The 12,421-nt window shown below is 39.0% G+C and overlaps 1 protein-coding gene across 2 annotated transcripts in view; it reads right to left on the bottom strand.

Moving 5' to 3' along the window:
* The window catches only part of wdr90 (WD repeat domain 90), a 79,087-nt gene that overhangs the window by 22,063 nt on the left and 44,603 nt on the right, over positions 1–12,421 (bottom strand). Inside the window, exons 18-30 of one of the 2 annotated variants that reach the window (XM_062055911.1) lie at positions 11,332–11,567; positions 10,911–11,047; positions 7,381–7,511; positions 7,062–7,192; positions 6,743–6,904; positions 6,542–6,670; positions 5,255–5,388; positions 5,149–5,168; positions 4,955–5,071; positions 1,144–1,248; positions 813–892; positions 620–722; positions 423–544 (exon numbers count right to left, since the gene is read on the bottom strand). In XM_062055911.1, coding sequence (XP_061911895.1) covers positions 423–544; positions 620–722; positions 813–892; positions 1,144–1,248; positions 4,955–5,071; positions 5,149–5,168; positions 5,255–5,388; positions 6,542–6,670; positions 6,743–6,904; positions 7,062–7,192; positions 7,381–7,511; positions 10,911–11,047; positions 11,332–11,567 — 1,607 coding nt within the window. The remainder of the gene's footprint in view (positions 1–422; positions 545–619; positions 723–812; positions 893–1,143; positions 1,249–4,954; positions 5,072–5,148; positions 5,169–5,254; positions 5,389–6,541; positions 6,671–6,742; positions 6,905–7,061; positions 7,193–7,380; positions 7,512–10,910; positions 11,048–11,331; positions 11,568–12,421) is intronic. The other variant, XM_062055912.1, reaches the window with a different exon arrangement.

The following is a 12,421-nucleotide window of genomic DNA, read 5'->3' as shown; positions in this document are numbered from 1 at the left end:
CACCTAAACAATTGGAGACGGGAGTAGACAGAGAGAGAGTTTTCTTGGCGGCCACCTGCGGCATCGCTCATTAAGCTCTAAAGCTTAAAAATAGAAGTTGGCTACTTCCCTGCAGAGCATTTCGGCAGATGTTTATTTTGGGGGGAGTTCTGTCGATCTGCACTGTCAATGAGTGGAGAAAATCAATTGGCGGTATTTGGGTGACTTTGCCTTAAAAGGTAGCTCTGCTGTTTGTAGTTTTTGGTACATCTTCCAGTCACTTTCTAGTCATTTAGTGACTTCCTTTGTAATCACTGCATTTGATACTTTTTGCAGAAAACATTTGGTTGCAGTTTTGAACATACATAGATCAGCTTTTATTGATTAATTAGTTTAGCCAAAAGGCGGCCATGATGTACCAGTGTAGGAACAATATGATGTACCTTAGCATCATTTGAGATTGCGAGACAAGAGATCTCGTCATTGTGGCCTTGTAAGTGCCTCTGACGTCCTGAGTTGAGGTACTCCACCACCACCACACCACCACAAGAGTACGCAAATAAACCTGTAACAAAGAAACAAAAGAGTCCCAAGAAATAGCAAACAGTTATTCGTTGTTATTTTAACACTGTAACATTACCTTGATCAGGGCTCCACACCATGTTGCCTCGTCCATTACCATTGTAACCAATTACGGCTTTCAGCTTCATGGCCGCTTCTGATGCTTGAGGAGTCACAGCAGTCTAGATAAGAGAAACCATCTCACTGAACAAAATCACAATAAAATAAACTACAGTACAAATGTATATATATGTAGGCACCAATGTTTTTACCTCATCAAGAGTGGAATTATTAAAACGTGGTATAAAGTGTCGATAACAATCTGGGCGCACTGGCTTTTTCCTAGAAAAACCTACAAAATGACAAAGATTATAGACACGCATAAAAAAATATTATGTAACTTTCTCTTAACGCTCAACAGTGAATAAAATCAAATCAACTTTATTTATAAAGCACATTTAAAATTTACCACAGGGGTAGCCAAAGTGCTGTACAATGGACAGGTTAAAAGATAATACGAGAACCGAGCAAACAACACAACACAAACAGAACACGATAAAAAATAAATAAATAAAATAAATAAAAGTGAAGTTGGAGACTTGCCCTGAAGACTGGTATTCAGGTTTGTGACATCACTTGGTTCTGTGATCTTGAGGAAGGACGTGGCAGGCTTGGAATTGCAGCTGGGAGCTGAACCAATCACTGTGACTGGAACGAATCGGGTTGAGGCATCATAAAAAGATAAAGAAAGAGTGAACGTGGAATGTGCATGAGGATGGCATTTAACTTATTCACACTGAAGAGCTACAAACTTAATCTTAGTCAGTTTCAAATATAGGAGCCAAATAGATCTTTGATACAGGAGATGGCTATAACTCTGTTGCTAGGCAACTGCCTGCTTGAAGCTTGGCAATGTGTTTTTGGACACTTGAGTTATTTGACAATTTGTGAGTCCGTACAACAAGTGTTGCGGGTTCGCTCAAATAAATAAATAAATATATATATACAGGTAAAAGCCAGTAAATTAGAATATTTTGAAAAACTTGATTTATTTCAGTAATTGCATTCAAAAGGTGTAACTTGTACATTATATTTATTCATTGCACACAGACTGATGCATTCAAATGTTTATTTCATTTAATTTTGATGATTTGAAGTGGCAACAAATGAAAATCCAAAATTCCGTGTGTCACAAAATTAGAATATTACTTAAGGCTAATACAAAAAAGGGATTTTTAGAAATGTTGGCCAACTGAAAAGTATGAAAATGAAAAATATGAGCATGTACAATACTCAATACTTGGTTGGAGCTCCTTTTGCCTCAATTACTGCGTTAATGCGGCGTGGCATGGAGTCGATGAGTTTCTGGCACTGCTCAGGTGTTATGAGAGCCCAGGTTGCTCTGATAGTGGCCTTCAACTCTTCTGCGTTTTTGGGTCTGGCATTCTGCATCTTCCTTTTCACAATACCCCACAGATTTTCTATGGGGCTAAGGTCAGGGGAGTTGGCGGGCCAATTTAGAACAGAAATACCATGGTCCGTAAACCAGGCACGGGTAGATTTTGCGCTGTGTGCAGGCGCCAAGTCCTGTTGGAACTTGAAATCTCCATCTCCATAGAGCAGGTCAGCAGCAGGAAGCATGAAGTGCTCTAAAACTTGCTGGTAGACGGCTGCGTCGACCCTGGATCTCAGGAAACAGAGTGGACCGACACCAGCAGATGACATGGCACCCCAAACCATCACTGATGGTGGAAACTTTACACTAGACTTCAGGCAACGTGGATCCTGTGCCTTTCATGTCTTCCTCCAGACTCTGGGACCTCGATTTCCAAAGGAAATGCAAAATTTGCTTTCGTTTCCACCATCAGTGATGGTTTGGGGTGCCATGTCATCTGCTTGTGTCGGTCCACTCTGTTTCCTGAGATCCAGGGTCAACTCAGCCGTCTACCAGCAAGTTTTAGAGCACTTCATGCTTCCTGCTGCTGACCTGCTCTATGGAGATGGAGATTTCAAGTTCCAACAGGACTTGGCGCCTGCACACAGCGCAAAATCTACCCGTGCCTGGTTTACGGACCATGGTATTTCTGTTCTAAATTGGCCCGCCAACTCCCCTGACCTTAGCCCCATAGAAAATCTGCGGGGTATTGTGAAAAGGAAGATGCAGAATGCCAGACCCAAAAACGCAGAAGAGTTGAAGGCCACTATCAGAGCAACCTGGGCTCTCATAACACCTGAGCAGTGCCAGAAACTCATGGACTCCATGCCATGCCGCATTAACGCAGTAATTGAGGCAAAAGGAGCTCCAACCAAGTATTGAGTATTGTACATGCTCATATTTTTCATTTTCATACTTTTCAGTTGGCCAACATTTCTAAAAATCCCTTTTTTGTATTAGCCTTAAGTAATATTCTAATTTTGTGACACACGGAATTTTGGATTTTCATTTGTTGCCACTTCAAATCATCAAAATTAAATGAAATAAACATTTGAATGCATCAGTCTGTGTGCAATGAATAAATATAATGTACAAGTTACACCTTTTGAATGCAATTACTGAAATAAATCAAGTTTTTCAAAATATTCTAATTTACTGGCTTTTACCTGTATATATATATATATATATATATATATATATATATATATATATATATATATATATATATATATATATATATATATACACAATGCAACCAATGATGGTTCAATCGCAGAACACTTGTTGGTGATGTTTATTGCACCAAATAAAGTAAAGCAGTGAACATGGTGCAAAAATATATTCAGTGCAAAAATGCATGAAAATGAAAAGTAAACACAAAAAATAAGTATTTACAAAATGCAGGAATGAAAAAAACCATCTGCAGCTCAAAAATCATGACTCACTTTCAGCACTACTCCATCTCTCCAGACAAGCATCTTAGTTACTCCCACCCCGACTAAATAAACAGCCTCCCTTAAATATTTCAAGCCCCTCCCCTGGCATATCACTGTGGGAAATGGGCATACCACACAGGGAAAAAGGGTCATCAAACCAAACTTGTACCCTCAATGTACACATCTATGTAAGAATTCACAATATCTCATGGTAAACATAATCCAGTATATAAATGTATATATTATAGCTCTTTAATGTCACCTAATATATTTTTAACGCCATGACTTAAGTCCAAAATAAGACCACTTGGTCCCGTCCATTGGTCACATGACCTTCAAGAAGCGTGCTACAGTGCACTTATATAGCGTCATCAAGATGTGCCACATCCTTTTGGCTGGATTCTACGTGACGCGAGTCTCCCTCTATTGTGTGCGCTTGAGTATGTAGTTTTGTGTGCACCTGACTACACTACACAACAAAGTTATAATGTCCAAATAACTGACGGGTCAGATTATTATTTTGACAGCATGCTTGTTCCCGCTGTCAGCATGCCAATGTTTGCACCAAATGCTCTGCAAACATTACGCAAAGGAAGGAAAAACATCGCACACTGAGGGCAGTTTGTAACCGTGAAAAACTTATGAATATAAAATGTATAGGGATTCACCCCATGATATCATATAAAATTGTCTATGCATTTGATTATTACCGGTATGTATTTTTTTTTTTACAAACACTGTAAAAAAATTTTTTTTTTTATTTTGCAGAAAAAAAAACTGGCGGCTCTGTCGCCACAATTTATGGTGTTTTTTACAGCATATTACTGAAAATGAAAAAAAAAGGTAATAATGCTTTTACAGTAAAATTATGGCAACTAAGCTGCCAGTTTCCTTACGATAAAATCTATTGTCATTTTTTTAGTGCACAATTTGATGGATATCCTGTTTTGAATTTATAAGTCAAGCAGATTTTAATTTTTTTATTTTACTCAATAAAAATGTTTGAAATATATGATAGCATAATATTTGTTGCAGTATTTCCAGCAGATAATATTAAAGTTGAAAAGATATGCAATTGCACACGATACATGTATTTTTTCTGTCAAAATGGAAAGAACAAATACATACAGTAGGAAAAGATAAAATACTTTTATATTATATCAAGACTTTCACTTGCCACATTAAATTATGTAGCGTGCCTGATCTGGCCCGGGGGCCTTGAGTTTGACACCTGTGACCTACAAAGTTGCCCGTTACTAAAGAAGCTGCAATAAAGCTAAACACAAAGAAAGGACTGCACAACCTTCAGTTAAATCTAAAAAAAAATATATATATATATATATTTATATATTATTGGTTAAGGGTATTCATAGGTCTTGAGAAGCAGGAAGCTATCTGTATCGGGGTCAGCTTGGGAAAAAACAAACATGCAACTCCAGTTACTTATGACACATACAGGTACGTACAGTACAATGTGTTAATTATGGCAAAGGCATTATTGAGTTTAGTAATCTACACGAGAGCTTGATGAAAACAGTTTTACCGTCCTGTTCAAACTCTTGGGTGTCCATGGCGCTAATATCCACTGGCGGTGGAGGAGAGAAGGGGAGCGGTGCACTTTGTCGAGGCAACTCATTGCAGGCTTGTACCTCACCTACAGCTTGTCATTTACAACGGTCAATCAGATCAAGCGTGAAAGGAACCGAAGTCACAATGGTAAGGTGAACCCAACTGTACCTGAGGATGAGGGTCTTGAACTGTGGGTAAAGACATGAGTTTGGCCTGAGAGATGAGTTACATAGACATACGCGACTAGAAACAAACATTTTATAGTGAATAGTACCAGTGGGAAAGCAGCAAGTCCATAGGCTGTGCCAGGAAGTCCCACAGGAATATGGCGTCCCCTACAGAGACCACGCCCAGTTGGCCAGGGGTAAAGCTCACCTGGTTGATGGGCTGACTATGACCTATAAACATCTGGTTTAAAAAAAATACATGTTTGAGTTACTACTGATGTAATACATATAATAAAAGCACAGATTGAACAACAAAGTAATTAACAAACTCAGTTTGTATTAATAAATATGTAAACCAGTAAAAAGTGAAAAGAAGTTGAACTATGAAAAAAGAAGTAGATAAACTACTATCAGTGACCATCTAAACAAGGGGAGTCAAACTCGTTCTCATTGAGGGCCACATTGCAGGTATGGTTGCGCTTAAAGGGCCGTTTGTATCAGTAAGTATACATGAATATTAATGTGTAATCGCCTCATGATATTACAAAAATTGCTTATACATTGATTACACAATAATAAATGTAATATGTTTTTAATGGAGAAATCATAAGTCAGAGCGACAGGCAGACATTTGTGTATTTATTTTAATTTTAACAAAAAAGTTTAAAATACATTTCAATTGTTGCTGGTAAATAATACATATATTTAAAAAAAAATCTGATTGATCACACTTTTGAGTTACTTGCTTGCATAAATTAAATTAACTTATAAAAGAACCCAGTAGTTGGACACAAATACAATTTTGTTTTGAGAATGTCATCCAGGAACATGTTTTAAAATGTTCTATTTGAATGCATGTCATTTATTTGCTCAACAGTTTCATCTTAAGTCCCACCTGGGTGTATTTTATAGTAAAATTCCCAAGCGAGCACAACAGTCAGCATCTCCTTATTCATCTCTAAACTGGCGTATGCATTGACCTGATCACTGACCACATGACAACCAATGCTGCCTTTCAGGTAACCATCCGTGGTAAAGGGGTATGTACAGTCAAAACAAACTGATTAATCTACGTATATACATGATTGATGCGATACTTTTTGTGTGATTAATGACGAGTTAACTTGTTAATTTTGAAAGATTTAATTATAATATGTTTGTTGCATGATGAGATAATATTAATGTTTAAAAGACATGCAATTGCATGCAATTGATCCAGCAAATTTGAAAGAAGGAATATATAGAGTAAGAAATAAGAAGTGCTTTTACTGACGCACAATATTTTCAGGCTTTCGCAGACCACATAACACAATTGGGCGGGCCACATCTAGCCCCCAGGCTTTGAGTTTGACACCTGTGATCGAAACTATGTAAATTAATTGCTTATCATGTACCTGTGAGTTTGTTTTCAGTTGCATATTGTAATCCCACACTTTGACAGAAATATGTCCTGCTGTTACTAAGAATCGTCTGTCTTCGCTCACAGCCAGAGAGGAACACCAGTGCTTGTGCACTTTGGTCACCTGTAAGGATGAAAAAGAGTCAGACGTAAAACATTCCATTGTCACAATTGCTACTAAATTTGTGCCTGTTACCTGACGGAGCAAACAGCCCGTTTTAGTGTCAACCCAGAGGATTTTGTTTGCGGATGTAGCTACCAACAAATGCTTAGGGGAGGCTGAAGAGAAGCAAACCTTCAGCGCAGAATCCAGAAAGTTGCTGTCCACGTCCAAAATACTCACATCCACTCTGAGCGACTGGATGAGGAGTCAAAAATATGAGGCAACGTGATCAGGCGAGAATGCCACATAAAGAGAGAGAAGCTATCTTGACTCTTTTTCAGTCAATTCAATATCAATTAGTGGATACAGTGCATTTTAGAAGTACTCAAGTGGAAACAGTAGTGAAAAGTACCTCTTCTAGAGATACTGCGTTAGCTATGGTGACTGTGTACTCGGAGGGGCCGACAAACGCCAGACAGTGGCTGTCACTGCTCACTGTGAGGGCATCTGGAGCGCGGCCAGTGCCTCGGGCCACCAAACCACCTAAACCATCAGGTTGAGAGAGAATCAATGACTCTTACGACAGTGTCTGCCATGTTTGGTGTTCACTAAAACAGGAAATCAAGATTTCCTCATTTTAATTGGCTAACTCGTTGATAACCAACATATATGAACATGTCAAGCTTGATCCATGACATCAATTAACCTGAGGTAGCATAGTGTATACGCACATACAACTTTGATCAACTGGTTGCCTTTCCCAGAAGAGGTGTAGCGTGCAAGAGAGCCCTCTGAACCAGCGCTGTACATGGAGCTTCCATCGGGAGAAAAGGCAAGACCCACCACTTCACCACTGAAATCACTATAATAATGGGATTGCAAAAACACAAATTACTGTCATTACCATGTGCTAAGGTTTACGCTTTCAGTAAACTGCATTTGTGAGCACTATGCAATAAGCCAGACACCAAATGGACTGGTCCAAGATCTCAATCATGCACAGCAGTATGCATCATATACAGTGGCTTGCAAAATAATTCATACCCCTTGAACTGTGCCATATTTTGTCACATTACAACCACAAAGATAAATATATCTCATGTGAAAGAAGTTGAAAGAAAATTATAAATGATTCAAAACATTTTTTTACAAATTAAAAACTGAAAAGTGCGGTGTGCAAAAGTATTCAGCCCCCTTTTTTTTCTGAGCGCATCCAACTTTGCATGAATGCAAAAAACATATAAATGATCCCAAAAAGTTTTGGCAAACCATAAAAGCTTCTTTAAATCATGTGACAACAAATGACTTTCCAAGTCCTTTAATTACTCAATCTGGTACTTTGTCTGACAAGACAACTATATCAAATTGTTCTAATGAGTATTTTGTTTCTGCCGGATCCTTGTTTGAGTCGTTGAATCCTCAATTGTCAAATGTTGGTTTAACTAATGTTAATATACCAAATACACCACAGGCTGTAAATAGACGCAGCACCTGCACTTTTGAGTTTACACCTGTATCAATATCCGAGGTAAACAGTGCACTAAAGAGCCTGGACACAACTAAAGCAGCAGGACCTGACCAAATTGAACCCTTTTTCTTAAAATTGGCTGCTGATTTTGTTGCTGAGCCTCTCTCGCATATTTTTAACCTAAGTCTAACAAGTAAAAGCATTCCAAAAATCTGGAAATCCGCCTTTGTTCTTCCCCTGCTAAAAGGGGGTGAACCCACAAATATAAATAATTACAGACCAATTTCTAAATTATGCATTTTAGCAAAATTGTTTGAGAAGATCATCAGTAACCAGCTAGAGGATTTTTTAGAATCAAACAATATGTTATCTCCATTTCAATCTGGTTTTAGAAAACAGCATAGCACTATTACAGCTGCTCTTAAGGTCTTCAATGATTTAATCGAGGCTGTAGACGGCAAGAAATATTGTGTCGCCCTATTTATTGATTTGTCAAAAGCATTTGACACAGTAGACCACAGTCTGTTAATTCAAGCCCTTCATCACGTTGGATTATCTAGTTGGGCGGTATAGCTCGGTTGGTAGAGCGGCCGTGCCAGCAACTTGAGGGTTGCAGGTTCGATCCCCGCTTCCGCCATCCTAGTCACTTCCGTTGTGTCCTTGGGCAAGACACTTTACCCACCTGCTCCCAGTGCCACCCACACTGGTTTGAATGTAACTTAGATATTGGGTTTCACTATGTAAAGCGCTTTGAGTCACTTGAGAAAAAGTGCTATATAAATGTAATTCACTTCACATCTAAAAATGCAGCTGCTTGGTTCACAGACTATCTCTCCAGCAGAACACAATGTGTACAGGTGGCTGGGACCACCTCTTCATTACTGGACATTACCAAAGGCGTTCCACAAGGCTCAATGCTGGGGCCCATTTTATTTTCTATCTACATAAATAATCTTTGTAATAATTTGTCAAATGCAATGTACCATTTTTATGCAGACGACACCATTATTTATTGCTGCTCAACCTCCATCACTCAGGCTTTTGAGTTTTTACAAGCTGCTTTTGATGTCATCCAGGCTCGCTTATTTGATCTTAAATTGGTTTTAAATACAGATAAAAGCAAGGTAATGGTTTTCTCTCATTCAAGGGTGCTACTGGAAAATATTCCGAATATTGTAACATCAAATGGAAACCCTATAGAGCAGGTCTTAAATTACAAGTACTTGGGTTTTACTCTTGATCAGGAGCTTTCATTTAAAGCCCATATTAACAACTTGGTCTCTAAGCTTAGGGTAAAGCTTGGTTTCTTTTTTAGAAATAAAAACTGCTTCTCTCTTAAAGTCAGAAAGAAATTGGTGACAGCAACTATCTTGCCTGTAATTGATTATGGAGACGTGCTTTATTTTAGTGCTTCATCTAAATGCCTCCAGTCCTTGGACACTGTTTTTCATTCAGCACTAAGATTTGTTACTGGCTGTCGTAGTCTCACCCACCATTGTCAACTGTATATGAATTCAGACTTATCTTCATTGAGTGCACGCAGATACACACATTGGCTGACTTTAATTTATAAGGCTCTTTTAGGTTTAATACCTCCATACTTGTGTACTCTGTTACAAAGAAAAAGCAGCTCTTACGCATTACGTTCTAACAATTTGTATGTTTTAACTGTTCCTCATGTACGGACTGAATTTGGCAAAAGAGCTTTTGGCATTGCTGCCCCTATGGCATGGAATGAATTGCAGACGAAACTGAAACTTACAGAACTACTTCCATTTGGAGCCTTCCGTTCTGTCCTGAGGGACAAACAGCGAGAGACGTTTGCACAGTGCCTGTGTTTTTAAAGATGTAAATCTCTGTTGTTTTACAGTTCTCTTATGTATTTTAAAATGTATGTCTTAATGTATTTATTTTGAAACTGCTCTGTGATATGTGCTGTTGACCTCTTGGCCAGGTCACCCTTGTGAAAGAGATCTTGATCTCAATGGGTTTTCTTATCTGGTTAAATAAAGGTTCTAAACTGCCTTCAAAAGTTGCCTTTGAATGCTAATTACTAAATATTATCCACCTGTGTGTAATTTAATCTCAGTACAACTACAGCTGATCTGAGACTGCCTCAGAGGTTGGTTAAGAGACTATTGGGGAGCAAACAGCAATACAAAGTCCAAAGAACGCACCCGACAGGTCAGGGATAATGTTGTGGAGAAGTTTAAAGCAGGCTTAGGCTATTAAAAATATTTCCCAAGCTTTGAACATATCACGGAGCATTGTTCAATTCAACATACGGAAATGGAAAGAGTATGGCCCAACTATAAACCTACCAAGACAAAAACGTCCACCTAAATTTACAGGCCGAACAAGAGGAGCTCTGATTAGTAATGCAACCAAGAGGCCCATGGTGACTCTGGACCACTCTCCGTCTTGTCTTACTGAGCTTGAGCTGTTTTGCAAAGAAGAATGGGCAGTAAAAGGTGATTTCACAAAGTATTGACTCAGTGGGGCTGATTACTTTTGCACAATGCCCTTTTAACTTATTTTTTGTATAAAATACAATAAAAAATTGTTTTTATGTAAACATTTTTTCAACTTCACAATCACTTTGTGTTGTCTTTTTATATAAAATATATTTATGTTTGTGGTCGTAATGTGATTAAATATGGAAAAGTTTAAGGGGTATGTATACTTGTGCAAGCCACTTCCTGTCACCTCACATGAAAAACCTAATTGAAGCAAATGGAACATGTCCATAGTCTCTACCTGACAATATTTTATCCTATTTGTGTTGATACATACTTGTGTTCAACCATGAGCTTGCCACAGGAGAGATCAAAGACTCTGACAATACCAGAGTTGAAGCCACAGGAGAAGATCTGCTCACTGGGATGGAAGGCCACCGAGCAGGGCCTATCTTCTGACACAAAGTCATAAAGCTGTGAATGTGAGACAACAGCACAGAATAGTCTTTTAGCAGTGAACGGGAATGTCATGCAAAATGGACAGTGTCATTACAGCAGGTTAGGTGATTTGTGATCCCTGCGTGGTTTTGTGACTAAGCTCCATTATCAAATGTAGCTCACTGTTGAACTCTGACATAGTAGCTCCAGTTGTTACAGAGCATTTGGGAAATACGAACATTCTGGATTCTTTTGCCTCTTGGATTAAATGGGAATCCTAATGTTTCCTGTTTGCTATATCATGTGATCATGAGACCTACCTGATGCAAGGAGTCCATAGACCAAATGCGTACTGTGCCGTCTGAAGAAGCGGTTGTGAGATGTCGGCGAATCCCATCAACACTGAAGCCAAGCACGGTGTCCGTGTGCGACCTCATCAGCGTGTTGTAACCCCGACTTGTTACGTTGAGGAATCCCAGGTTACCTGTTGAGGTGGCGGCCAGGACTTGCATGCTGTCTGACGATATAGACACCACACTTACAGGACCCTCGTGTTCTAGAGAAACATTGGGTTAAAAGAAGGGATAAAATTGGAGGGCATGAAATTATAGTGTTAATTGAAATTAATTACATAAATATTTAACGTGTTATATTTTTTATTTTCATTAATTACATTTTTAATTTCTAACTTTACTCTCTCTGTATGGTCAGTCACATCCTGATTAGACATCGATTGGATGTCATCGTCTTTGGGCTTCTTTTGAAGAAGCTGATAGGCTGTCATTGTAGTTGGGCAAATGGAGGAGCACTAAGTAGCAGAGTCACCGCTTCTCATCTCTTCTCCGCAGAGGAGACTCTGCTGCTGCTAGCGAGTTTTTGTCCAATTAATGTGAAATGTTCTTTTCAAAAACGCACAAAGGCTGAGAAGTGAGAAGTTTGCTTACCACCGTGGCAGCTCACCCACCCAGTCGCAGCTGCAGTCACAGCTAACGTTAGCAGTGAAAATGGGCCTCATGTATTAGGCGTGCTTACGCTCAAAAACATGGCGTATGCCCTTTTTGAGAGCAAAGTTGAGATGTATCAATAGTGAACTGAACGTGGAAATGAGCAGTGCCTCACAGCAACCTTGTGGCTGGCGTATGCACATTTCTACATACTTTGGCAACACAGACGTGGTCGTTTGGGCTTTGTCAACGTTTGATTTCAACAATGTAAAAGATCGAGCCAAGGACATAAATTTACTTCTTCTGTGCACTCAATTCCATGTTACCGTAATTTCCGGACTATAAGCCGCACCTGACTATAAGCCGCACCAGCTAAATTTAGGGGAAAATACAGATTGCTCCATATATAAGCCGCACCCGACTATAAGCCGCAGGGTTTTGATGTGTAATTACCGTAGTATATAGG

The sequence above is a fragment of the Entelurus aequoreus genome, linkage group LG08, assembly GCF_033978785.1.
Source record: "Entelurus aequoreus isolate RoL-2023_Sb linkage group LG08, RoL_Eaeq_v1.1, whole genome shotgun sequence".
NCBI classification, from domain to species: Eukaryota; Metazoa; Chordata; class Actinopteri; order Syngnathiformes; family Syngnathidae; genus Entelurus; species Entelurus aequoreus.
Note: the sequence above shows the minus strand (reverse complement) of the source record. Positions and strands in the feature narration are given on the sequence as shown.